This window comes from Monodon monoceros, unplaced genomic scaffold (genome assembly GCF_005190385.1).
Source record: "Monodon monoceros isolate NGI ecotype Baffin Bay Population unplaced genomic scaffold, NGI_Narwhal_1 Super_Scaffold_9, whole genome shotgun sequence".
Taxonomy (NCBI): domain Eukaryota; kingdom Metazoa; phylum Chordata; class Mammalia; order Artiodactyla; family Monodontidae; genus Monodon; species Monodon monoceros.
The window spans coordinates 48,478,757-48,505,730 of NW_021703786.1; the positions used below are offsets into that span (position 1 = coordinate 48,478,757).

A 26,974-nucleotide genomic window follows, 5' to 3' on the forward strand; every position below is an offset into this window, starting at 1 on the left:
GCTGCCCAGGGGGAGGCCTGGCCTCTGGCTCCCACCCCAGGGGTCGTAGAAACAGCTGGTGGCAGCAGCACAGGCCGAGGGAGGCGGCAGGGGCTGGCTGGGCTGGCCGAGCTACAGAGGGGCTTCCTGGAGTGTCCAGCCACAGGTACCTTGGAGCAGCCCTGGGCTGAGAAATCTGAAAACCCCTCCCTTCCTGGGCTGTGGGCTGGGTTGTTGGAACACTTTCAGTTTTGTTTCTCTGCCCGCAAGAACCGAAACTCCTCGAAACAGAAAGACTCCGCAGACCAGAACATGGAGGGAAACTTCCAGGCGTGCAGGAACTGGTAAGAAGTTGCTTTCCCGGCGGCCGACCTGAGGCTGGCTAGTGAGAGGGGCAGACAGGATAAGGCTGTTTCTGAAGTTAAGAGGAAAGGGCCCTTGTACCCAGGAGGGCTAGGGTGGAAGATTTAAACTCAGGAGATGTAGGGAGATGATGAGAGATGGTCGGGGTTGGCTAACATCCCACCCCAGATATTTCAGTCTTTCTGGGACAGTTCTAAAGCCAAACAGCCAGGCTAACTGTCCCTGCTGGGCTATTCATATTTTTCAGAGCTTGGGTCCTAACTTGGAGTTCTGATCATATGCTCTTCACACCAGTCTTAGACAGAAAGGGGCCCACGGAGGTTGTCCGGGACCACACCCGCCCTCACCTTGAGAGGGCGCTGTGGAGCAGGGTGAGGGGATAGAGCAGGGGTCCCAGACCACACCTCTAACTCAGGGAGACCTGGCCCCTTGAAGTACCTCACTCTCGAAGCTCCCTACCTGTGGTGGGAACCAGGGGTATCCCTCCCAGAGAGCTTTCTCCAGGCAGACCCTCCTGGCTGAACCAGCTCAGGAAGAAGAGCTGAAGGGCCAGGCCGGACAGAAGGAGAAAGGGGCCAGGCCGGGCAGAGGGGCAAGAATAGAGGAAGGGTGTGGGAAGCAGCTTTTGTGCCACCTGCTTGGGCTGTGCAGAAGCCAGCCCTTGTTCAGACCAAGCAGAGTGAGCCTCTGGCTACTCCCCTCTGGCCACATCCCATGTGCCCAGGACATGGGCGGGCAACTCTCATCATCGTTTAGGCCTTTAGAGCTATGGCCACTACGTGTCCTCTCTCCCAAGCTGCCACAAGCAAGAGCTGGTTGAAATGAAAGGAGGAGTATTAAGAAACACCCTGCCTGGGGACTGGGAGGGTCAGAAGCTTGTGTTTTTTGGGGTCTCCAAGAAGGGTCTCAACCTCTCTGTGGGTTGCACAGGTGAGCCTTAAGGCAGGGAAAGGTAGATGGCTTCTCGTCTGGGAGACCTGGGAAGCTCTCCCTATGGGGATTCTGAAAGTTGGCATTGCCCTTGCAAGGCTCTGAGTGGGCATGCAGGCCTGGATTTCCAACTGGCTGTGGGCCAAGCAGGGGAGTGCTTGAAAATAGACAAAATATTTGAAAGAATTTGATGTTTGTTATTTCATTTTAAAAACAGCTTTACCAAGGTATAATTGACATAAACTGCATTTATGGTACATTTTAAAAAATATTTATTTTATTTATTTATTTGGTTGCACCAGGTCTTAGTCGAGGCAGGTGGCCTCCTTAGTTGCCGCTCACCGGCTCCTTAGTTGTGGCATGTGAACTCTTAGTTGTGGCATGCATGTGAGATCTAGTTCCCTGACCAGGGGTTGAACCAGGGCCTTCTGCATTGAGAGTGCCGAGTCTTAACCACTGCGCCACCAAGGAACTCCCTGTGGTACACTTTTAAAGTGTGCCATTTGACATGTTTGACATAGATATATACCCATGAAACCATCACCATGGCTACTAAAATTCAATAAACTATCAAGTTAGGAAGAACAAAAGGGAATTTTATTCAAGCCACACTGAGAATGATGACCCAGGAAGCAGATTCTCAGAAAGCTCTGAGAACTGTCCCACCAGTTAAAAGTCGAAGGCACAGTCATATACATTTTTGAGACAAAGGATCATACATCAAAATGACATACTGGGGCTTCCCTGGTGGCGCAGTGGTTGAGAGTCCGCCTGCCGACGCAGGGGACACGGGTTCGTGCCCCGGTCCGGGAAGATCCCACATGCCGCGGAGCGGCTGGGCCCGTGAGCCATGGCTGCTGAGCCTGCGCGTCCGGAGCCTGTGCTCCGCAACGGGAGAGGCCACAGCAGTGAGAGGCCCGCGTACTGCAAAAAAAAAAAAAAAAAAAAAGACATACTGATATTTCACAAAAAAATTCACCAAGGATACATAGTCCAAGTAAGCACGTACAAAGTGTACCAAGCAAACAGCGAGTCACTGTCACTAGGACCCCCTACAGAGCTGTGGAAGAGCCCTATTCTTTTATGAAGTTACATTGCTAGCTTCAGGAGAAAGAAAGAAAAAATTGATCTTTACCATCGAGCAGGCACTCCCATCTTTGAGGAGCTCTGGTTAATGTGTAATACAGATGCACACCGTACATTAGGGAGGGAGAAGGCCCAAACAAACACAGAGAGAATTTTATGTTTAATTTTTTCTTGTCCTGCCTTAAAATATAAATTATATTTCATCAAATCACAATCAAGATGATGAACGTATCCATTCCCCCCAAAAGTTTCCTCCGGCCACTTTGTAATGTCTGCCTCCCGCCCCTCCTTGCCCGCCCCCTCTCACCCCAGGCAGTAGAAGAGTTTACAGAGCATCCTTACACTTATTTTATGATTTTGCATTGTTCTGATCTAGGACCAACATGGGGAAGGGGGGCAGGTGCTATCGTCATCATATTTTCAGTGCTTGAGGCCTTGAAAGGTCTTAATCCAGCAGCCGTGGAGACGAAATACGGCTCCATGCTTTATACCATGAAATAAGCCTGTTTTTCCTCCCTCTTGATCCTGCAGCAAAAGAAGCGGGGCCCCTGGCCACTTGGCCCTCCATGGGGCCCACTGTCTGCCCTTCAAGGTCCTCTGTCCGGAGTGCAAGGAACCCGTCCTACAGGATACGATGGAAGAACACAGCGGGGGCGGGCACCAGCAGGTGGGGAGGCGGAAGCAGGGATGGGGGTGGGGGCACCAGGTGGCCAGCCAGAGCCCTGCCCGCACTGCAGCCCGTCTCAGGTGGGCACCCCGCGCCCAGCACCCCCTGTGAAGTGGAAAGGGTAGTTAAATCTGCCTTTCTTATACTGCACTGAGTCAACCCTGGTTTTCCCATCCCCTATCCTTTCCCTACAGGCGAATGGGTTCAGCCAAGGCAAGGGAGTCCCTGTTTCAGGAAAGGTAAAATGTTCTTTCGAGATGTGTCAAGAGAAGAGACAGGAAAGGACAGCTCTAGAAGGCACTCATGGCCAAGGCTGGTCAAAGGTTAACCTTTCTCTCCTGCTGTTTCTGGAGATCCTCAAGCTCAGGCATTCATTTCAACTCAGCGGGTCCCACAGATGCTCCTTGAGCACAGGGCTGGTGCTGCAGGGAGACGAGGGAACCTGACTCCTGCCCCCAGGCGCTCACAGACCCGCACCTGACACACACAACCGGGGCCGCTGAGCTGGGTTGGACTCCAGCGTCTCCCTCCGTGTTTAGGTGGGGTGCGCAGTGTGTCAGCAGAGCCTGCCGAAGCACTTGCTGGAGATTCACGAGGTGAGAGTCAGCTGTGATTTCTTCTCCCAAGCCCAGGAGGAGGGGAAGGGGCCAGTAATAAAGATTCCCCGCCCCCTCCCCCAGCTCTCTCTTCTCACCCAAGGAGGCCTGGGGCACAATGGGGAACTAGCTCATCACAGGGCCTCCTGCCCCCAGATGCCCGTCAGAAGGGCCTGCCATGGTCCGCAAGCCCAAGAGAGCTCGTGTTTGCCAAGGAGAGTCCCCCCACCCCCTGGCCTTTCCCACCTGCTTTCTCTTACTGGCTTCAGTCCCCCAGGGAAATAAGCTCATATCCCCAACGCAACTGCAGTCACTGCAGGCCAGTGACCATGCCCGTCCCCCCTGCTTCCCCGCAGGCCAAGGAATGCCAGGAGCGCCCCGTTGAGTGCCAGTTCTGTGAGCTGGCTGTACGCCTCAACAAGGTGGACATCCACGAGCACCCCTGCGGCAGGCGGACGGAGGTCTGCCCAGACTGCGGCCAGCGCATCGTGCTCCACATGCTGGCCCGGCACAGAGACGAGTGCTGCGGTGAGCAGACCCGGCTCCAGAAAGGTGAGCAGGGGTGGCAAGGAATGTAAGCTCTCAGCAGGACAGGTGACATGTGTGATGACAGATACACGTATCTCAAATTCATATGGCTACTCTGGACCACGTACTTAGAGTGGCCTTCTTGTGTGTCTGCTGTGGTCTCTAAATGACTGGTCCAGGGACACCAAGACGCCAGGAGCTGCGGGCCTGGGAGCTACACAGATGAGTGCAGAGGCAATGGGGGTCCAACAAAATGGGAGGCTTCCTTGGAACCCCTCAAGCACAATTCCAGCCTGGCAGAGACCCACCTGCATCCTTTTACAGATGAGAAACCTATGCATAGAATGAAACAGGGGCTTGCTAGAGGCAGAAACCAGACAGGACATCCAAGTTCCCTGACACCAAATCAGGAGATTTCACCACCATCAGCAGCGGACAGAAGGGATCTAGTTAACTCCTGACCTTTGAGCCTATGTGTTGGCCGCCTGGTAGCACTGTGTGTTGTCTTGACCTGGTTACCTCTTCATGAGATGCGTTTACGGAGGACAGCAATGTGACAGATCTTGTGTTCACTGGTTGTTTTAGTAACACAGTAACACGTAGAGAGAGCCTAAAATCCTTTGGATGGTAAGTCTCTCCTGGTAAACGATTTTATTAAAATCGGCACATGAGAAACTGGAGTGCTTGAGATGTGTGCACATTTCCAGCATGGCTGGGCTTCAACACAGCCCACAAACGACTCTTCAGCACAACTTCACCAACACAACACAACTTCAACAAGACAACACAGCACAGCTTCAACACAGTCAACAAAGATGTGTGCAATAACTCCTCGTTTGATCACAGAGCTCAGAGACCGGTGAAATGAAAGAGCAGTCAGACTGGACGGGGCTGGCATCTGTGGTAACGGCTCCTTCTGTCTCCTTAGAAACCAGTCCTGCGCCAGGAAAATGTCTCTTCATCAGGGCTGTGTGCTGCCCCGAGTGTACTTTTGCAGCTTAAAGGAAATGATGTGGGTGATTCCTGCTGTGGGTGGCCTGTGTGGCCAAGGACCCTGGCAGTGCAGGACACTCACGGCAGACCAGGGACAGTTCATCATAAGGACTGCAGGCCATGTACGCGGTTGTGGGACAGTCGGGCTAGCCATTGTCAAGGGCAATCATTTGTGCTGTTGTTTCCATGCTTTTTCAGGGAAGAGAATTCCAGCTCCTGAAAGCAACATCGGCTGTCATTATTGCAACCAAATGATCCCAGGAAATAAGTATTTCCACCATGTGGTGAGTAGAAATTAGTTATTTTCTAATGGTGCCAATAGCTAGTCCATATTCCAAAAAGAGTGATATGAAAGGTAGATTCTGGGTCCAATTTTACACAGCATGGATAACAGAGGTTCCCATATTTAGTTTTGCTTTGTTCAAAAAGGGATGTTGTGAATTGGTGTAGGCTAATTTAGCACACATAATTGGTCTCCCATTGTGCCAGCCCTTCAAGGAGCCTCCCTGACCAGTCCAGCTATCGTTGATCACCTCCAAACATCTTCAGCCTTCAGGGCCTGGCCATGGCAATTTGGTCCTTAATAGGACCTGCCTTATTATTTTCTGTCCCATGCGGGAGTCTTCTCAATTAGACTGTGAGCTCCCTCGAAAAAGTTAACAACTTTCTCCATCTTCCCACAGTGAAACCGGTATCAGGGCTAGGTACCAAAAGGGGGACTCTGTAAAGATGTCACGATGTGATTGATTGATTGATTGCTTTTGCCTGGGAACATTCACAGACTCCTCCCTCCACCACTCTGAGCACGTTTTAGTGCATTAGCCTGTGCCAAGCTGCTCCCTTCTTTTGCAGGATGGAGCATTTTATTTCTGGGGAAACTTCCTAAGGCTTCTCTCCAAAGAACTCATTTCCTTCTGCTTCGATGGAGCGCTGTTTGTCCTTTCTTTACCCTTCAATTCAGAGAAATATGAATATCAGAACTTAAGAGACCCTAGGGATGATCTAGACCTTTTTGTTTATTGTGGGACAATACATATAAAATTTACCATTAGTGACATTTAGTGCATTTTAATAGGAATACTTGACTTAATAAAGTCTAAATTAATCATATTCCCTACCCTCCTTACAAACAATATATGGATTTGAGAACATGTTGACTCCGATTCTCTATTCCCACCTTATATGTAAATGCTATGGAATTTAGTTTCACCTTTTTTTTTTTTTTTTTTTTTTTGCGGTACGCGGGCCTCTCACTGCTGTGGCCTCTCCCGCTGCAGAGCACAGGCTCCGGACATGCAGGCCCAGCAGCCATGGCCCACAGGCCCAGCCGCTCCGTGGCATGTGGAACCCTCCCGGACCGGGGCACGAACCCGTGTCCCCTGCATCGGCAGGCGGACTCTCAACCACTGCGCCACCAGGGAAGCCCCTCACCTTGTTTTCATACTATCCCTCTTTAGTCATTATTATCGCTGTCATTTTATGCAATTCATGCCTGCTTGGATATACTCACACATTCACGTTTCTCTTTGCTTACGTTCTTTCTTAAATCCCAAGCTTTCCGTCTGGGTAGGATTTCTCCCTTCCTGAAATACACGTCTAGGTAGTTCCCTCAGCAAGAAGTTGTGAGGAGTAAATTTTTAGTTGCCTGCACAGGTACTTTTTTCCTGCATTATTGAATGGTAGTTTAACTGGGTATCCGATTCTACGTTAACCATAATTTTCTCTTAGCGTTTTGAAGTTTATTCCACCGTCTTCCCACCTCCATGATTGCTGTTGATAAGCCTGCTCTCAGTGTAACTGCCATTCCTTTGTGGGTAACCCTTTTTCTTCGGTTGATTTCAAGATCCTCTTTGCCTTTGATCTTCCTGGTTTCACTGCAATGCGTCCAAGAGAAGACTTATTTTTATTCATCCTGCTTAAAACAATATGCTCAAGTGTGTTTATTTTTTTCTTTCTTCTTCAGAATTGCTCCCGCCCAAATCTAAAGATTTAGTTCTGCCTTAATCAGTTCTGAAAAGCCTCAGCTATAATCTCTTGGAATCCCCAATATTCCCTAACCCCTCCATGTTCTCCCAACTCTTTCTGTGGAACATATTAGATGTACATCAGGCCTTCTCATTCTATCCTCGTGTCCCTTAACCTTTCACATTTTCTATTCCTCTCTCCTATATTCTGAATAATTTCCTCAAATCCTATTTTCAAGTTCATTCTTTCTTGGCCAAATCTAACTTGCTATTTTTAAGCCTATCCATTGAGGTCCAGTGTCTGTATTTTTCATTTCGAGAAGTTCTGTTTATCTCTCTTTCAAATTCACCTACTCTTTTTTTCATAGGGTCGTATTCTTTTCTCTTGTTTGAATCATTTTTAATTAATTTATTTTACAGTCTCTCTCCTATAGTTCTGTTATCTGAACTCGTTGGAGACTAATCCTGCTAATGGTTGTGTCTGTGACTCTTACCCAAGGTAGAGTGTTTCCTTGTGTGTAAATTTGAATCATGAGCTTCTATTTGGTGAGACTCTATCTGTGAGAATCCTGTATGACCTAGTTTGGGATTATGTAACCTCCAGAGGGATTTTGTGATTGCCTCTGCCATACCTCCCAAATTTTACATTAATTCTTCTGCTTGGGTATTCCCAGAGCATGAGGATTTTGTAAATCTGAACCCCAAATACAAGAATGGCATGAGCCTTGGATTTTGAGTTTTCAGGAGTGTCAGTTTTGCTTCCGCACCCTCAATTTCTAGTCCAAGGTAGACAAGCTCTCTTGCCACTTTCCTTTTCCAATTAGCCGATTCTTTTCTCTTAGCCACCACAGGTTAGCCTTCAAGGTTCCCAGCTTTACGCAGGGAAAGGGGAATCTTACTTCCAATTCCACATCTTGTGTGGATGGGACTCTTCTCTTATCCAAGCTCTTAGATACGAGATTGACCCCACATCTCCTCCTAAAGTGTCAGCTCATGTGCTTAACAGGTCAGGTCTTCATTCCTGGAACATGGAGCTTGCTTGCTTTCTTGCAAAGTCAGCTCAGTGAATGTCATATTTTATCCAGCATTTCAGAGTGGGAATATTTCAGGTTATCTTGCCTATTGTATTGTCCACCATTAAAGCTGAGGTCATTTTAAAATTTGAAGTATGACTCATAATTGCAGGACAGATGCCGTCCAGTCTCAGACTCTGTGACATATTCTCCAGTTGGGAAACCAGATATTCCTCCTTCATCCCTTTCAAGTCAGGCTGCTAAAGATCAAACTTCCACAGCAGAGAAAGACGTCCGTCCAAAGACGAAAAATACAAGCAGATTTCCCCTTCTTTCTGAAAAGTCAACGCGGCAAGCACCAAGAGGCACAAACAAAACCACGGATCTGCCTTTGAAGTCTGATGGCAAGCTCAGGGCCTCCTCTCCTGTAGAAGACGAGACAGCCTATGACATTCTGAGGAGGTGTTCTCAGTGTGGCATCCTACTTCCCCTGCCAACCCTAACCCAACATCAGGTACCCAGCCTCCATTCTCTCCTCATCTGGCTGGGAGCCATCTGGACAGTGCTTAAAGAAATCCAAGACCTGCAGGATATTCTCAGACATCTTTATCTCCCCTTTCTCTGTGTGTCCAAATCCATTCTCATAGCACCTGTCACCTGGTTATATATGTGCATCATCTCCCACCTCTGAAGGCAGAGCTAGATCTTTCATCTCTGTATCTCCAGTTCCCAGCCCAGGGAATAACCACAGCAAATGCCCCCAAACTGTGGAGCAAACAAACGAACAGAGCATACCCAATCTAGCTGTCTAGCTCATAGCGTAGATAAGGCAATCCAGGCCCAGAGATGAGAGCCTTGGTCAAGATACTAAGTCAGTTGGTATCTTACCTCCAGCAGATCAGGACTTGCAGCCTCAAAAGCCTGATTTTTTACATCCTAGATTATTTTCCAATAGTAACAAGAATTAGTATGAGGTCGTTAACCATTATGCACCAGTTACAATACAAAGCTCTTTACAAATGGTTAATCATTATAAAAAACATGCAGGTAGTTTATCCCTATCTTACAGATAAGGAAACCAGACAGAAAGGTCGAGTAGCTTCCCCAGGATTATACAGCTAGAGAGTGGCAGAATCCAGCCTAAAATACATGTGTGTATAGTTCCAAAGCTTATGCTTTTAAGCCCCAAACAGGATGCCTCACTCAAAAAAAAAAAAAAAAAGCTTTCATTATTTGATGTTTTTCAAAATACAAAAGTACTAGATACTACTAAATACTATATTTTGTTGTAACCAGTTGACATGATACCATACAAACAAATATAAAGATAAAGCTCATCCTCCCCCACACCCACCCCACTTCCCCAGTCCCACACCCCAAGATACTAGTTTCAGTATCCTGGTGGGTGTCCTTCCAAAGCTTTAACTCTGTTCACACAAACATGAACAAGCCTCTATGGGGTTTGAATTGTTTTTTCTTTTCCCCTATATGTCATCTTCCTATATTCATTACTCTGCCATTTGCCTTTTTCACTGAATATATGATGCACGCTCCTTACAAAAAAGTAGACCTAGATCTTGTTTTTTCTAACTTCTTCTCTATATGCACACAGCACATGATTTTACAAAACTCAGTGAATTTCATACTTGCTGGGGGTGTTATTAGTGCCATATTTCCTTGCCTCCCACAATTTGAAATTTCCTTCCATACTTCCCTCCATCCTTACATAATAGGGTCGCCGAATTTAGCAAATAAAAATTCATTACTTGGGACAAAAATAACTACAAAATAATTGCATGAGACATACAAAAAAAATTCTTTGTTTCTCTGAAATGAAAATTTAACTGGACATCTTGTATTTTATCTGGCAACTCTGTTGTATAACCGCTCACACACATACACATTTGGAGTCCAATTATACACATTTCTTTACATGTTAATGTTATGATTCATCAATACCCAAGGACATCCCTCCAAGTCAAAGGATGTTGCCCCCCCCTTTTTAATGGCATAAGAGTCCATGGTGTGGGTATCCTCTAAACTGTTCATCCACCCCCCTCATGGTGATAGGCCTCTATTAAACATTGTCCCAAGCCTCCCATAGACCCCTCATGGCTCACTGAGCTCCATACAATTTCTATGCCATCTGTAGCTCAGGGTTCCTGCTCCGGGAACTGGGGATAGGATTGCCCAGAGATATCCTAGGAACTAACACTCCCCACTTTAAACACACTGAACTTTTTTAATATCCATTTCTTTAGGAGAAATGCTGGTGGTTAGCTTCATCAAAAGGAAAACAAGTGAGAAGTTCCAGCTAGCTTTGGAAAAGAAAAGGTACAACAGATTTAGAAGATTTTGTTTTTACACTGGTTTTTCTGCTTGCTTTCTGTGCTAGTCTTTACTCGTGAAAAGAGATGGGCTTTATTCACTGGGTTTCTTTCTTGTAGAAGAAAAGGTTTGGATTCTGTTTTCCTCCTTTTGAGCCGAGATGTTGGTTTCCCCGAGAGCTACAGATAAACCAGAAGAAAAAAGGGCTCTGACTCTTCTGCCTGAGAATTCTGATCAAGCATCTAGGCTCCACACAGCCTGGACACCTTAGGGAACCCAGGTGTTTTATTCTTGTCCCCGAAGAATAAAAAAGCCCTCCCTGAAAACTTGTCCTCCACCTTTTTGTAGATTTTTCATTGGTTTTCCAGGGCCACGGATGGCAGCGGCTAGCACGGCAAGGAAAGGGGAGTGGCAGCAAAGAAGAAAGGGAGAAAGGAAGAGAAAAATGAGGCTGGGTGGCAGGGGAGAGCCAGAAAGCACAAAGACGTGCTAGTGAGGGCTGTTGGCAGGGAGACCAGCTGGGAGACACCTAGAGATGCAGCCCACCTCCCAGCAAACAGCACACCCTACCTTTCTGCCTGGCCCGTGGGGAGACCCCAGACCCCACCAGGGAAGGGAGGGCCCAGGACACCCCACCCTACCGAAACTGGAAAAGTGGGGCATTTCTCAAGCTTTGTCAAGTTGTCAAAGTCAGGTTTGCTTAAGACTTTCCTTGGGTCGGCAGCGACAGTGGTTTCCCGAAGAGAGGCCCCGCACGCTGGGTCCCCTGGACTGGACAGGACCCTGAGGATGGGTCAGGACAGGAAAGGTGGCGACTGCGCGGGCCTGCGCCCCAGGTCTGGGGGCAGAACCTCTTCTTCGCATGAGGAGGGTCGGGCAGGGGTCGCGGGGCCCAGCCTCCCGCCTCTGGCCCCCCGGCCAGGGCGCCTTCCCGGGCCACCTGCGCGGGGACCCGTCTTGCCCGCACGCGCACGATCGGTTGAGCTGGCAGCCCCAGGTTTGGGCCCCGCGGCCGCGGGCTTGAGCAGAGCCCGGCAAGTGGGGGCGCGTCACAAAGGCGGCCGGCCCCTCGGCCTCTAGCCTCTACGGGGCCGGGCGCGGAGCCCACCGCCGGTGGCGGCGGAGCCAAGGCGGCGCGGGCGCAGCAGGCCGGCGCTCGCGGTCCCAGCAGCCCGAGCAGCGAGCGGCGGGTAAGGCGACGCGAACGGGCGCAGGCCGGGGACGCCCTGAGGCCAGCGCGGGCGTGCGGGGCTGCCCTCCTCACCTGCCGCCCCCGCGAGGCTCCTGGGCCACCTCCCCTCCCCGGGTGATCGGACACCCAGGTTTCCTCCCAGGCTTGGCAGCTGTGTGACGTGGTAAACCCAGCCTATGTTCCAGCGTCCTTAGGCTGGATTGGAATCCCGCTCACCACCTAGTACGCCATCTCACCGGGACACTTTCCTAACCTCCCATTTGTAAATACCTTCCCTACAGGGATGTTTTGGAAGCACCCTGCCACCCACTTTCTGATGGCAGCAAGCACTTGTATAACATTTACTGTGTGCCAGGCACTGTTCTGGTGCTTTCCGTATATCAGCCCGTTTAATCCCCCCAACGCTAGGAGAAAGGTACTATTATTACCCATATTTACAGATGTGGAGACTGAGGCATAAATAAATTAATTAACTTGCCTAAGGTCACATACCGCAGTTGACAGAACCAGGATCCAACCCACTAAGCTACAAGAGGGGAGGTTCCAGGCGGTGACATGACTTTTGGACCACTTGCAACACCTTTTCCAGCCCACCAAAGATGTTCTTCCAATCCCCCTGCCCCCCATGGCTTAAAGTGTTGTATAATTCTTCAGACCCTGTGACCTTGCTGGGTCAAAGGGCTTCGATTAGCTTTCTAACTGGTTTAGCTTTTTTCTTTTTTCTTTTCTTTTCTTTTCTTTTCTTTTCCCTTGACCACTCTGGGAGGCTTGTGGGATCTTAGTTCCCTGAACAGGGATCTAACTGGTGCCCCCTGCAGTGGAAGTGAGGAGTCCTAACCACTGGACCGCCAGGGAATTCCCTGGTTTAGCTTCTCTTGAGCATCTCTTAGGTGCCTTGCTCCTTACTAAGTGCCGTGGAGTCCCCTAGCCCCAGGCAGTTTATATGTGATTGAAGACACAATCTTATTTCTTCATTAGTTAAATGTTTAAGAACTTCCTCAAAAGAAGAATGAGGCTGTCCCTAGTCTCAAGGAGTGTGTGGGCTTCTGGGAGAGAAAGGCTTAGATTATACTAAGATTATACTAAGGATGGACACAGAGAGAGAGGGGAAAGAGAAGGGGAGCCGGCTGACCCCACTGGAGCCCTGTGTCCTGGGTGGGGGCAGGCTGCTACCAGTTCCCGTGTGGAAGTCTGTCTGGGTGGGAGATGGGAGGGCCGGCTGGAGGCAGGGGCCAAACTGTTCTGTAGGTGATCATGGGGTAGGGAGGACAGAGGCACGGGGGAAGACCCCCAAATAGGTCCCCTACGGGAGCTTGCTTGAGGATGCTCATCGCCACTGTGCTGTTGGGGGGAGCTGGAAGAGGCCTGGGGGTCCATCACAGGGAGAGTGGGTAAGAGAGAGAAGGGGATACCCACCGCTGGGTCTATTCAGATGACAGATGCCGTGTGAGACGTACACAGGGCAACGTGAATGATGCTTACGGACGCTGAACACACATTTGGCAAGCGTGCACACAACCAAAAAGCAGCGCATCAAACACGCTGGAATAGTTGCCTGTGGTGGGGAGCAACGGAGTGGGACATAGAATTAAAAGGGAATAAATGAATAAATAGAATCAAAGAGAGGTCTTGCACAGACAAGTGTCTGTCCTGAACTGAAAATTATGATTAACTTGTCCCTCTGAACCCAAGGCCTGAAAAGTGGACGTAGGAAAAAAGTGTAAGAGAAAGAGTAAGAAAGCCCAGGTCTAGCCTGAGTCTTGTTACTAACTTGCTGTGTGACCTTAGGCAAGCCCCTTCACCTCTCTGTGCCTAGTTTCCACGGGTTAAAAAAAAAAAAAAAATCAATTCTCAGATCTCTTCCAGCTCTGAGTTTTTGTGAACCACAATGAATGATCTTGGGTTACCTGGTAAAGAAGCCAATAAAAGCTTTATGGAGTGGTAGGGCTTGAACTTTTAAAATGGGGGGTTTGGGAGACATAAAGAAAAGGAGGGTAGTTCTCAGGCAGGGGAAACATTGAAAGCAAAGCCATGAAGATTACAGCAGATGGCTATGAAAAGTCTGACCGAGGGCTCAGTGTATCTGGTGGGGCCTTAGCCCAGTTCTTCCCCTGGGACCCCCTAGCCTGGCTGGGGATACCACCTGCAATCCAACAGCCAAGTCAGAGACCTTTCAGTCCTCCCAGTTCAGGTGTTCACCAGTTACCAAATCATGTCTGCCAAAGAACTCACTACCCACCCCGATTCCCACTATAATGCCACCCTAGTCCCAGGCTTCAAGCCTGGCCTCTACTATGGACCATCCTTCCTCCATTCCCCCAGAGTATTCTTTCTTTACCTCAAGACTGACCACGTCACTTCTGGGCGTGTGATCCTTCGACCTGCCCTGACCTCAGCTGAGGTTCTCCACCTTTGTTCTGCTGCTGCACCTTTTGAATATAAACACAGCCATCAGCAATGTTGCTCAACACAGACACTGATTCTCATCCAGAGAAGATGTCAAAATTCCAAAGTCTTAGGGAGAGGGGACAGTGAGAATCCCTGGCTGTAGGACACAGCCTTTATCACATCATTCAGAACATCTTGAATGATGCCCTTGAACCAGCACTTCCCCCTGCTCCAGCTCCAGTTCCGTCACTCCCTGACCCTCACAAGTTAAGCTCCAAGCAATTTTTAGTTCCGTGAATGTGAACACATCACGCATACTCACAGTTCTGTGGCTTTGCCCATCTTGTTCCCTCTGCCTGGAATATACCAGTTCCTCCACCACCAACCTGTCTGCCTTGCAAATCGTACTCACCCTGCAAAACCCAGCTCAGATGCCACCTCCTCTGAGCAGCCCTCTCTACTACTTCTTACACAGACAGAACTAATACCCCCGTTTGTGCCACCCTGCACCATGAATATGCCTGAGGATTTTCATGTCTCCCACAGTGCTGTCATTGAGTCCTGGTCTATGTCCCTGATAGACCCCTGATAGGCTGTGACTCCTTGCAGGTGCGCACAGTGTGGTGGATTTATCATTGCACCCACTGCACCAGCCCAGTACCTACACATGGGGCCATAGTGCAAGTTTGTTCCATTGGGTTTAATATGTGTTTGGCAGGTAATGGTTCTTCCTTTTTACTCCCCACAGAAAACAAGTGATTGCTTTTCTTTCCTCATTTTTGGAAGCCCTGCCTACCACACAGCTGCAGTGGACATCCCGGTTCCTTGATGGACGAAGAAGGCCAACTGATCCAGCCTCAAGACCAAAGCTGCTGGGCCACCCTGCCCGATGTGTGCCTACATCGTATTTTCTGGTGGCTGGGAGACAAGGACAGGTCCAGAGCAGCCCTTGTCTGCAGAAGGTGGAACCAGATGATGTATTCGGCCGACCTCTGGCGATACAGGGCCATCACGTTTAGTGGGAGACATTCCAGGGTACACGCGTACGAATTTGAGTCGGCTGTTTGGTATGTTAAGAAATTTGGTCGTTATCTGGAGCACCTGGAGATCAAATTCCTGACTCCTTACAGCGTTGTCCTGACCAGGAAGTTCCAGGTCACCATGCAAGGCCTTCTCTTGTGTCTGGGCAAGAGAAACAACCGTCTGAAATCCCTCTCCATCCAGTACCTGGAACTGGACCGCCTGGTCTGGAGGAACAGCATCAGAAGCTTGTTCTTGAAAAGCTTGAGCTCCTTCTTGAAGAAAATGGGCAAACACCTGGATCATCTCAACCTAAAAGGGGCTAGGCTCACCGTGGAGCAGGGCTGCCACATCCTCAACTCCCTGAGCTACTTAAGGACAGAGAGTGCGGTGTCAGAGCTCAACATCGAGGACTACTTCAGCCACCGCCTCGCTGTCTACAGCAGCCCCCAGTTCAACCAGACCATGGCCACGTTCCGCAACCTGGTGTCCCTGACCCTCAACTACAACTGCATCTCCGATGAGCTGCTGGAGAACTTGGGTGAGAACAATGCCGGCACCCTCTGGAGCATGAACATCAAGTGCCACGCTCATGACCCCCACGGGCAGGTCGTCTGGGGCATGTCCTGGGCCAAGCTGGCCAGGTACGCCACCAAGCTGAAAGTCAACTTCGTCTTTGAGAAAGTCGTGAAGTATGAGCGCTTGGCCCGGATCCTCCTACAGGAGATCCCGATCAGGAGCATCAGTCTGAGAAACTGCTCTTTCAGCAACCCCGACTGGTCCATGAAGCCCACTCTGACGGATCTCCTGCCCACCTTCCGACACACTCTGCAGGTAGGTATGAGCTGAGGGCTGGGAGGCTTGTGAGGAGTGGCTGCCCCTCAGGTTCCTGCTACCTGCTCTTGGCTGGGCTTGCACACACTCACTCAAGGTCAAATTGAGGTTCCGGGAAACGTCACCAAACTAAGTCTCCCCCGGTCCCCAAGACCGCGGCAGAGGACAAAAGCTACTGCTCACTTCCTAGACGTGGAACCAATTCCTGATTGTCTGTCAACCAAGGAGAGCTCCTATATCCCTGGCTCAGAGCTGTGGGGCCTGAGCACGCAGGTGCCTCTACAGGTGAGAAGCAGGTCAGCAGCTTCTTCTACTTCTCCACCCAGTCACAGCAGCACACAGGACCCGGTGTGTCTCCAAACCAGACAAAAAGCCAAATTTGACCCAAGTTACAGAAGAGCTCAGAGGTGTGGGCAGCTCCCCATCTATAAAATCGGGATCATTTTGTCCCCCCTCACCGAAGACCTCTCTCAGAAGGCTGTGAGGATTGATACTCAAGCGTATAAGTACCACTACTAACAGTGAGGGATGACAAAGTGCTAAGAGCTCATTTACGCTCACACAGCCCTGAAGTGGGCAGGCAGACATCATAGCCATTCGGTGCTGCCCATGGCCACCTGGCTAGTCCATCGCAGGGCCAGGACCACCACTTTAGTCTCCAGACTCCAGATACGTTGCCTTGAAACTCCAAGTCTCATAAATTTGGATGAGATCACTTTCATTCCCAAATCCCTTCTTCCGACAACTGCTTGTCCAGTGCCCCTTATCTAAAGCACTTGAACCACCATGGGCTACCAGGCCAAAGCCAGGTCATGAAAGTGTTATGAAATGATCCAACCAGTCCCAGCATCTCTGTCCACATCCGTCTTCCCCTTTGGTGCTTTTCCAGAAACTAAGTTTTGAGTTCAACAACAACCATGAGTCTCTGGAGGAGGAGCTGCACCTCCTCATCTTATCCTGCAGGGAGTTGTTTTACTTCAACATCTGGGCTTTCCTTGATGTTAACTTTGTGGAGCAGATCCTGAAGAGTCAGGAAGAAGGGCGGTGTGCCCTGCGCACACTCAAGGTAAGAGCCCGCCCGGGGTGGGTTCCACGGGGATCGGGCAAGGGCATCCAGGCCCCTGGGCGGGTAGGCGTCCAGCCCCAGCGTTTCTGCTCTGGGATGAAGGTCAGGAGTGAGGCAGGGCATGGGGGGTGGATGTCTCACAAGTCCGTCCATTGGAAGTTAACAATTTCACGGAAGGGAATCTGGAGCTTTCATCCTTAGTTGGGCTTGGGCTTTTCCTGGTTCTGCCAACAATTGTACGTGTACATCATTCAGATTGTCTTTGGGGTCTGGGTGATGTAGCCACTGTGTGTGTGTGTGTGTGTGTGTGTGTGTGTGTGCATGCGCACACGCGGGGGTGTTTGTCTATCGGCACAGGTGAGAATTTATACAAACAGATATGAGACGCCTGAAGAGGACAGGACACTGCGGCATATTTACAGGAAGTACAGAAAGCTGATCGATTCAGAGTTTAACTATTTTTCCGTCGCTTACTGCATGACGTAAGGAGCGCTCTCCAGAGGAAGAAAGCCAAGAGCACTTTGAACTTGACAATCCGAGCCTCACAGAATGACACTTTGGGCATCCCTTACCCCCAGCCTTCTTTCTCCTCTCTCTCCTCTTTGCTAGTTTCACACCAACATGACACCCCAGCAACGGCTGGGACTTCTGGTCATGTGAAGACCCCAGGTGACTTTAAAGTGCTATCTTTACCAACTATCTGGGTGTGATTTCTTTTTTTTGTCATTTGGTTTTGCTTTTTGACCCTCACTCAGCCACAGAACTGAAAGCCCAAAGTCGCTTGGAGCAGTGTCTTACTCGGGGACCCTGACTTTTGCTAATCTCCCTCCGGAAAAGGTGTAAGTAGTCAGCAAGCAAATGGAGCTGCATTTTCCACTGACTGTCAGTGTCAGTTCAGAAACACTTTCTATCCTGGCTGACCTTCACATGAGAGCCTTCTGCCACTGACGCTGGCCAGGCCTGATCTCAGATGAAAGAAATTCACCAGCACATCCTAGAGTGAAGCAGGGAAATTCCCTCGTTTAGAAGGAGCCTGCTCAGAGCGGGAACTCCCTCCCACAGGAGATCAGCCCCTAATTTATCAGTGTTGTGGACTCGGGTCTCCCGCATCTGCTTTTCTGGGGTCTCCTTTATTCCCCATCCAGGCAGCATGGCACCCAGCCTGCTACAAACGTTCAGTTCTCATGTGGGGCTGAACCAGAAGTGGCCTTTACACTCATATTCACAAAGAATCTGTAATGTCCTGGAGAACTATTCCTAATGTGATGTTAAGTGGAACTGTGTTTAGCGTGATACCGATCATGTAAAAACACAAACACAGGTTTGTGGGGTTTTTTGCAGTACGCGGGCCTCCCACTGTTGTGGCCTCTCCCATTGCGGAGCACAGGCTCCGGACGCGCAGACCCAGCGGCCATGGCTCACGGGCCCAGCCGCTCCGCGGCATGTGGGATCTTCCCGGACCGGGGCACGAACCCGCGTCCCTTGCATCGGCAGGCGGACTCTCAACCACTGGGCCACCAGGGAAGCCCTACAGGGTTTTTTTTAAGCATAGAAGAGATATACCAAAAATCTTAATAGTTATCTCTGGGTGGTGGGATTATGGGTGATTTTTATTTCCCTTTTCATGCTTTCCCCTATCTCTCAAATTTTCTACAAAGACCATGTGTTATTTTTATAGTCACAGGGAAATCTGATGGGTTTTAAACGGGGAATAAGGGTAAATTCCTGAGCCCATGCCATTGACATAGATTGCTTTTGGTCTTTTGAGATTTTTGTGCATATAGTTGCTTATGGGGGGGTTTCCAATAGATAAAAATGAATATATCTCAGAACATTTTGACAAGTGTCTCACTTGCGATTTTATCTTATCTTTTGTATATTGTGTCCATATTTATGCTTAGCTTTTCAGGTCTTTGTTCAAGTTCATATTTATCCAGTGCTTTTCAATTTTCACAGGATTTCCACATTCACTGTCATATCTGAATGTCCCTGCAATGCTGTTGGGTGCCTATGGTTCCTGTTTCATGAACATTCAGAAAAGATCAACACCGGCAAGTGGTGTGGAGTCCCTACCTTGTTACCAAACTCGGGTTCTGCTGCTTGTCACTCAAGAATCCAATACTGAGAGACAAGTGTTGGGTAAAAGGAAAGATAGCTTTGTTGAGGAAGCCAGCAATCCTGGGGAGAAGGTGGACTCATGTCCAGTGGAGAACCACTGGACATGTGGAGAACCAACCAATGTCAGTGGAGAACCAACTCCCCACTGTTGATCGGGGGCAAGAGCTTTTAAAGGGGAGTTTTAGGGGTGCACAGGTGGGTGGGGGGCTATGTGCAGAAGAGCACAGCCAGCTCCAACAGTCACCTTGAACTTGGTCATTGGTGGTCTGATCAGCCTCATCTTGATTGTTTTAAGTGCAGTTAATCTTCAGTTCCAGGGTCGCTTTGTTCCCATTTCCTTGAGGCCAGGTCTTGGAATTGTGCAAGATGGAGCAGCTCATGTCACGGCCACAGTCTGGTCATCATGTAGGTAACTTCTTCCACCTGGTGGAGGTTTCAGTATCTGTAAAACAGCTCAAAGGATATGGCTCAGAATATTATCTGTAGCCCTTGAGGAGGAGCTAAATGTCCTTGACTTTCCTTAATGGTTAAACTATGATTATTTTGTCTTCTTTGACTGTTTGCATTTCTTTCTGCATTTTCTTGTCTGATTAAATTTATTCTTTGGCTAAAGTTTTTCTACAGACAAGAGGTGGCAGAGGGTAAGGGGTATCTGTCCCAGAAAGGCCCCATAGAGTCCTGCTTGGTTATAATCTAAGGAGAGCTCCCAGGTCTTAGTTGCTGAAACCAGAAGGGCCCTTGGGAGCCATCTAGTGCCTGTGGACCAGAGATGAGGCAGCTTGCTTTAGGGGAGAGGGAAGGCTCAGCTGGAGTGCAGACCACCTGGGAGACTGACTGATTGATTGATTGGTGTAATGATTTATTCATGCTGTGGACCAGTTCTGGTTAGTTTCCTTTCGTCCCCAAACACAGGATCTAAGCATAGAGGACTCTTTTATGGAAAACGTGTTAACAGAAGTAACATTTTTATGAACAGTTTTCCATAAAAGAGTGGATTTGTTTTCCAGTTTTGCAAATCTCTTGCACATCCCGCTTAATAGCAGACAGCTGGGTTCTCATCCGGGTTTCTGTGGTCTGTCATAACGTCAGACGCCGTGCGGGGAGCCTCCGCAAAACTCCAGAGAGAATTAAAGTGAAAAAGGCACGTAACGTCTTGCTATTAGTGGATCTCTTGAAAAAATGTCTCAAGGACCCTCAAAGATTCCCCTGACCACACAGAGAGCTACCGCACAGACCTTCCTGTTCCCCGAAGAATCGAAACAGCAACAAGCCCGGGAGAGTCCTAGTGGGAACGTGCAGAGCACACGAGGTTTCCGAACCCACGGATTTTTAACAGGTATCCACTTTTTAATTTACCGCATTCAGAGGCGCAGTGGTAGGTGGAGACACAGACCTGTGGCCTGGCTGGGTGACAGCTTATCCGCGCCTGTCCTCCAGTGCAGGGCAAGAGGCCGGAGGGCTGCTCCCACACGCCTCCCCCTGCTGGGAGTCCACAGAGAGCACGCGGTTCTTTGCAGAAACGCGCAGAAGAAACTGGCACGTCCTGTCTTGTATGGATGAGCAGGAAACACATTCTGACTCCCCAGTGCCTCCTCTCAGCTGTTGGCGGGGCTGATGAAGCCCCAGCCACCAAGTGACTGGGGTCAGCTCCTCAGAATTTACGAAAATAGGAGGAAAGTAGGGCTGTGATCAGACTAAGTGTAAACAGTTACCCCAGGCAAACTGACAATGAAAGTGCAGTTTTTCGTTTTTGAAAAGACTCTCAGGGGCGGACCTCTGACTCTCTGGGCTGGAAGCGTTCTGAGACTTGGGTTCTTGGTCCACTTAGGCTTCTAATTTGTGTGACCCTGCATAAGTTCTTTATCCTGCTCAGGTCTTAGTTTCTGCTATCTGTCAAATGGGAAAAGCTGAACAGTGTATCACTAAGGTCCCTGAAAGACTAATAATGCTGGGATGGGGTGTGTGACACTGAACCTGGTGTGAATGGCCACATTCCTCAGCCTGGGCTTCCAAGCCAGGCTGCCTGGGTTTGAGTCCTGAGCTGCCCCTCACTTGCTGTGTGCCCTTTGGCAAGTATTCCCTGTCCCTCCGAGTGTTAACAGCTCTGTTTGTGCATGGAAAAATAATAGCGCCTCCCACCCGGGTCTGCTGTGAGGGATCAATGATTTAATACATATAATACCACACATAAGCCTATCCCTTGGACGTTCAACAAATGTTGGCTTTTATCTTGTTTAATAAATGAGGAAACAGACTCGGCAAAGGAAGGTCACTTGCCCAAAGTCATACAGCCATTTCGTGGCAGAACCAATACTATGGTTTTCTGATTCAGAACCCAGAACTCTTTCTCCCAACCCTAAGGATAAAACGGAAAGAGCCCAGTTCCCCTCCCCGTCCCTACTCAGCCCATGCCAGACAGATAATTAACGTGATCACTGGTTGAGTATGTACTATGTGATAGGTATTAATTCACAGTTTCATTTCATCCTCACTACAGCTCTTGAAGGTAGAGACTGTTATATCCCTCTTTTAGAGAGAGAAGAAAACTGAGGCTTAGCAAGGTGAACCTGCCCAAGGTCACACGCTTAGGAAGCTTTGGAAGTGAGCCTCAAACCCAACCCAACTCCAAAGCCATTCTCTTACTTACCACGTATCGCCTCCCACAGCAAAAAGATTTGGTGTCAATCATACTGTAATTCCATTTAGCACAGGAGCGTGTGGAGGAGAGGATCAATGAAAACTTTTGTTTTACTGTGTTTAGCTTAGAAATGCTGCCGGGTCCAACAGATCTCTTAAGAACCAAGTATTTGAGTAAAACAGAACAATATGAATTCATCGTTATGAGGTTTTTAGGATGGTGTCATTGTTTCAGAAAAAAACGTCACCAGCGGTAACTTGATAGAAACAATCTTTTATTAACACAAAATAGTCCGCTTCTTTGATGGATACTTACCCCTTTATACAAGTGACCCAAACAGCTATTCCAGAGAGGGGACCTACAGAAAATTTGATTTGCAGTTGGAGGCCACAGAATTGTATTAGTTCACTGGATGAATATCACACACAGAGATCTATCACACACAGAGATTGCCTGCCTTCCCTGGGTGTTTAGAAAATTAATCTGATTCCTATTCCTCTACATTTGCAAAAGTACAGATTTTAAAAAACAGTCTAGACAGCCACACAGAAAATCTCAAATGCTCAGGTGGTGTGTAAGCCCCTTGAGAGCATACATTTTTGCTTTGTTCATTGTGTATCCTGCGTGCGTAGAACTGTGCCAGGCACAGCAGAGGCAGTCACCATTGAATGATTTAAAATAAGATCTTGTCGAGGTGTGAGTCCACCTTTGTTTACAGTAAATAATTGCTTTTTAAAATATTTATTTATTTGGTTGCACCGGTCTTAGTTGCGGCAGGCAAGCTCCTTAGTTGCGGCTTGCCAGCTCCTTAGTTGTGGTATGCAAACTCTTAGTTGTGGCATGCATGTGGGATCTAGTTCCCTGACCAGGGATCGAGCCCCGGCCCCCTGCATTGGGAGCATGGAGTCCCCTGCACCACCAGGGAAGTCCCTAAATAATTGTTTCAAAGTAAAATGTTTACAGATTTTAAAAATATTTCTTAAAACTTAATGTGCATAATGGGAAACTGAAAAACACAAGAAGCAAAAATAGTCACCCATAATCACAGTTTACAGTTTGACGTGTCCTTCTAGGTCCCATGTATGTATCTACACAACTAAACATCCATTTTTATGTAATTAAGATTGTATAGTTATGTATCATGCTTTTTCACACATCATGAAGATTCACTGTTTCAAAGACCCAAAGCTATTCAATATATGAGTATTTTGATAACCAAGAATACACTATACCAACTCAATCAAGAAGAAAAAAATGTAATCCTGCCTCTCTTGGCGACAAACATTTCATAAAAGACAAAATTGGCAACAGGCCTCTAGCTAAAGATATTGTCAGAGTTATGATTAAAATACTGCATTCCCTTAATGTTCAATTAAAAATGAGATATAGGGACTTCCCTGGTGGTGCTGTGGTTAAGACTCCATGCTTCTCCTGCCGGGGGCACAGGTTCAATCCCTAGGTGGGGAACTAAGATCTCTGCGTGCCACGTGGCTTGGCGACCCTCCCCCCACCAAAAAAAATGAGAGATAAAGTAACAGAGTACACAAAGTATAATGCTTCTAAGAGAATTCATTATCCAATGTATACTATTAAAATATTAGCAAGGAGATGTGTTTCCATTGAATTACTCAGCAATGTATCTCTATAGTACAGCCGAAAGAGATACACACACATCAGTGGTCAGCCTCAAAATGTAAATATGAACACATCCACACACATCCCTCCCTCTCGAGCCAGCGCACAGCCACAGTGCGTACTGTTCAGAAAGGTGGTTTGGCCAATCCCTTCCCCCCTAAAATAACAATATTTCATATGAATCTTAACAAAAAGATACTTTCAAAATGTCTTTTTACTACCTCTACTTTTAACATATATCAGGCACTTCAGAACATCCACTAGATACTTCAGAAAAGTACTTAGCATTGTCAACTATTTATACAGCAGTGAGGGATAAATTGCACACACAGAACAATGGTTATGACATGGAAATGTCTCCCAAGTGTGACCAGTCTGGCACAGAAGCTTCTTTCCTTCCTCCTCAAGGTCTGCCACTCCATGTCCTCTAACCCACGTATGTGTGGGACGTACGTGGACCTGGATCACCCCGATGTCACCTCTAGAGGTCACCTCTAGAGGTGATTTAACTGTTCCATTTCAAAATGTCATTTCCAGAAGACATTTCTTTCCTATGACTTTTTAAAAAAACAAATGGGCATTTACAAGGTGTGCAATTTTCTTACTGTTATCCGTGGGCAACCTCTTTACATCTAGAAGGCCTAGATGGGGCAAGTTTTCTTTTGAAAAGTGGTGCGGGTGGAGGGTGGTGAGTTGCGAGTATCTTTTTCGTATTATATAGACAGGCCTTCTATAAACAGCCAGTAACTCTAACCAAAAGGTGGTGCGCACTTCCCATTGGCCAAATATGGTCTGTTATTCTACCATTTCTATCTCCTGAGATCAAGGTCTGGTAGAAATGACAACCACTGCCCTTCAACCCCTCCTCACCCGGGGCTCTGCTCACCCATTAAGGCCTTTGTCAGATGTTGTCTGGTCCAGGTGAGGCACCCATTGTCGACCAGGGCTCCACTCACCTGACAGGCCCATTAAGGTGTCCAGACGAGGGGAGGTCTCGTCCAGTTGGGACAGAGTGGTCACCCCAGGTCCAGGATCTACACAGCTCCAAGGCCTGAGGGTGGCCAAGCTGTTGTCCAGGTAGACCCACCTTCTCGGGCCCTCAGAGTTCTGACAGCCCCTGTGGGGTTCGAGTGGCCACTGTTCTCGCCCTGCCCCACCCAACTCCCAGAAGTGCCGCAGCTGGGTGGGGGCTTCACCTGAGCCCCCAGCTTTGGGCTGAGAGATCAGGCAGTCAGCAGGGTCTGGCTAGGAGATGGGGGCAGGGGAGAGGTCTGGGCCCAGCCGTGGGCAGCCTGTCCCTGGCCCTCAGGTTACCTGCTGGCCGAAGGCCCGAGGACCTGGATGGAGGGCCCCACGGGAGAAGGCCATGATCCGCTTCTCACCACGCTCTCTGCCCAAACTCCAAAGTAAAATGTTTTGTTTTGCCCACCTTACTGAGTAATAAGGCAAATATGTCTTTTTTCTTTTTTAAGCCATCAATAAGAACACACATTTATGGCACCGATACAACTGTGCAATTATTTTAGTCAACTCTCTCGTGTACTTTTAGACCACAGGCTGGTAATATAAGGCCTTCTCAGTGCAACAGACCTTACAAATCACTTTACCAGCCCCTCTCACCACCACCCCAGTGTCCCCTCTTCACAGATGAGGAAAATAAGGCCTCGGGGGGCTGGGGGTCTCGCCTACCAGTCTTCAATACATAACTACCAAAACTGGAAGCAAAAGCATGTCTAACCCCAAGGCCTTTGTGCTTTGTCGGCCACAACCATTCCTAGGGAATTTATCCAACCCCCTTCCCCTCTTCCCCAGGGGAAACCTTGTAAGTCACAGCCTAACTTTGTCACTCACCTATGTAACTGATGGCCTGCCTGTGACTGAGGAGCTAGACAACTTTAGAGAAATACAGGTACAAGAAGAATGACAAAGATGTTTCCTGAAGGACCATTAGTTATAGCAGAAAAGTAAAATCAACTAAAGAGTCCATTAGCTTGGGAGTGGGTGACTTAAGCACTGGTAATTCTGCATCATGCAGCAATTTAAAGACGGAGGTGGGTCGTCATGTCTCCACGTGGACACCCTTCAAGACGTACTAAGCGAAAAAAGCAAGCTGCAGGTCTCTCCTGCGAGGGTCAGGCCACAGGGCTGTCCCGTGGCCTCCCACCTCGGGCTTCTGCGACCCCTCTGGCTCTGGGGCTCATCAAGCTCCCTGCTACGACCCCGGCCGCCGCCTCGACCCCCCACCGCAGACAAGACCAGACACCGGGGAAAGCGATCCCGGAGGGTGGGAGCCAGCGTCCGCCTGCTTCCTTCAGGGGCCCGGACGCTGAAGACCAGGGTTTCCTTTCGTGGTGGTCGAGGAAACCGGAGAACAACCAGTCTCATTTGAGGAGGTGAGAGTTAGAAGCGACGAGGAACAGGTAGGCCGCAGGGGTCGCTGGCTAGCTGCTGGCTCTGGCCCCGCCCCCAGGCTCTGATTGGCTAAAGCCAAAGCTTCGGGCCGCGCCCCCACTCGCGGGAGCATTTCAATGAATGGACCTGGACCGCTCTTCAGCTGCCTCCTGGGAAGCCCCACCTAGGTCGCCCGTGCCTAATTACCTGCCTTTCTCCAGAACTTGAACTTGACCGTGGTCTACAGGGTCTTACATGATGTTACCCCAGTCCACCTCCCTGGGCTCTTCTACCACCTTCCCCTTTTCTCTGTTCACTAAAAAGGCCAGATGAGATTGTTTTCCCCAGATACTCACATGACTGCCACCTTCTTGTTGTTCACCTTTATCTCAGCTCATCCGAAAGGCCTTCTCCCATCACTCAATCTAAAGTGGCAGCCCGTCCTGTCACTGGTATCTCATCATCGTATTTCCATCACCACACTTTCCACTATCTAAAATGACTTTGTGGTTTAACTGTACCGTCTGCCTCTGGATTGAGCTCCACGAGGACAGGAAGCTCTGTCTAATTCATCTCTAATCTCAGTGCCTAACACAGTCCCTGACACTGTAAATTGGAGCCCAGCAAGTATTTGATGTTACTGAACAAACAAATAACCGTACCCCACCCGACACACACACACCAATTATGTGCAAAAGATATGAGTATACCTGTGCTGACTGGCCGAAGATTCAGTGGGTTTCCCTGTGCAGGGGGCATTGCTGGAGGCATCGAGGTCTATAGTAGCTTCTCTATGGAGAATGTGACAACCCAGCTACAGTTAGATGAACAAGCGAATCCTCCCGCTTCAAGGGAGTAGGTGAGATTCTTCCTAATTTTTACATTTTTTAAAGGCTTGCAAAAATTTATAGATGAATTTTGAAGTAAAAAATACTTTTAGGCAACAGATCCTGGTTTCAGGATCTGGAAGCCCGAGGTCCAAGTAAGCCTCGGTCACTCATTAACCATGTGCCCTCTGGCGAGTCAATTCCTGCTTCTGTGCCCTCATTTCATCATTTGAGATCCTGTCAGTGAAAACGCGTTACAAATTGTAAAGCTCTTTTGCTGGATGGGAGAGCTCTTCGTAAGAGCTGGAGCCTGTGATCCCTTGCCACCTCTGCCCCAGATCACCTGGTGCACACCCCTGCCTCTTCCCAGGCCTCAGTTTTCCCATCTGTACAATGAGGATGATGGATACGTTGTTTT

General features: G+C 48.8%; 2 protein-coding genes across 9 annotated transcripts; both read left to right on the forward strand.

Annotated features, from left to right (window-relative positions):
* Nucleotides 1-23: 23 nt before the first annotated feature.
* Nucleotides 24-14,981, forward strand: XAF1 (XIAP associated factor 1). Of its 3 annotated transcripts, XM_029210955.1 has the most exons (9): nucleotides 24-323; nucleotides 2,890-3,025; nucleotides 3,220-3,348; nucleotides 3,565-3,621; nucleotides 3,978-4,173; nucleotides 5,341-5,426; nucleotides 8,292-8,633; nucleotides 10,381-10,453; nucleotides 10,567-11,305. In XM_029210955.1, exons 1-8 carry the CDS (start codon nucleotides 292-294, stop codon nucleotides 10,435-10,437), a joined length of 1,035 nt encoding a protein of 344 aa, XP_029066788.1. In that variant the 5' UTR covers nucleotides 24-291; the 3' UTR covers nucleotides 10,438-10,453; nucleotides 10,567-11,305. The 3 variants fall into 3 exon arrangements, with proteins under 3 accessions (XP_029066788.1, XP_029066786.1, XP_029066785.1); XM_029210953.1 differs by lacking the exons at nucleotides 3,220-3,348; nucleotides 10,567-11,305 and adding an exon at nucleotides 14,776-14,981; XM_029210952.1 differs by lacking the exon at nucleotides 3,220-3,348 and having other exon boundaries at nucleotides 10,567-11,300.
* Nucleotides 14,776-23,553, forward strand: FBXO39 (F-box protein 39). Of its 6 annotated transcripts, XR_003791848.1 has the most exons (4): nucleotides 14,814-15,881; nucleotides 16,771-16,947; nucleotides 17,703-17,786; nucleotides 18,904-23,553. XR_003791848.1 is itself a non-coding variant. In XM_029210948.1 (3 exons), the coding sequence occupies exons 1-3, from the start codon at nucleotides 14,856-14,858 to the stop codon at nucleotides 17,431-17,433; spliced, it is 1,332 nt and encodes a 443-aa protein (XP_029066781.1). In that variant the 5' UTR covers nucleotides 14,776-14,855; the 3' UTR covers nucleotides 17,434-17,646. The 6 variants fall into 6 exon arrangements, 5 of the variants coding, with proteins under 5 accessions (XP_029066781.1, XP_029066784.1, XP_029066783.1 ...); XM_029210948.1 differs by lacking the exons at nucleotides 17,703-17,786; nucleotides 18,904-23,553 and adding an exon at nucleotides 17,305-17,646 and having other exon boundaries at nucleotides 14,776-15,881; XM_029210951.1 differs by having other exon boundaries at nucleotides 17,325-23,553.
* The last annotated feature ends 3,421 nt before the right edge of the window (nucleotides 23,554-26,974 follow it).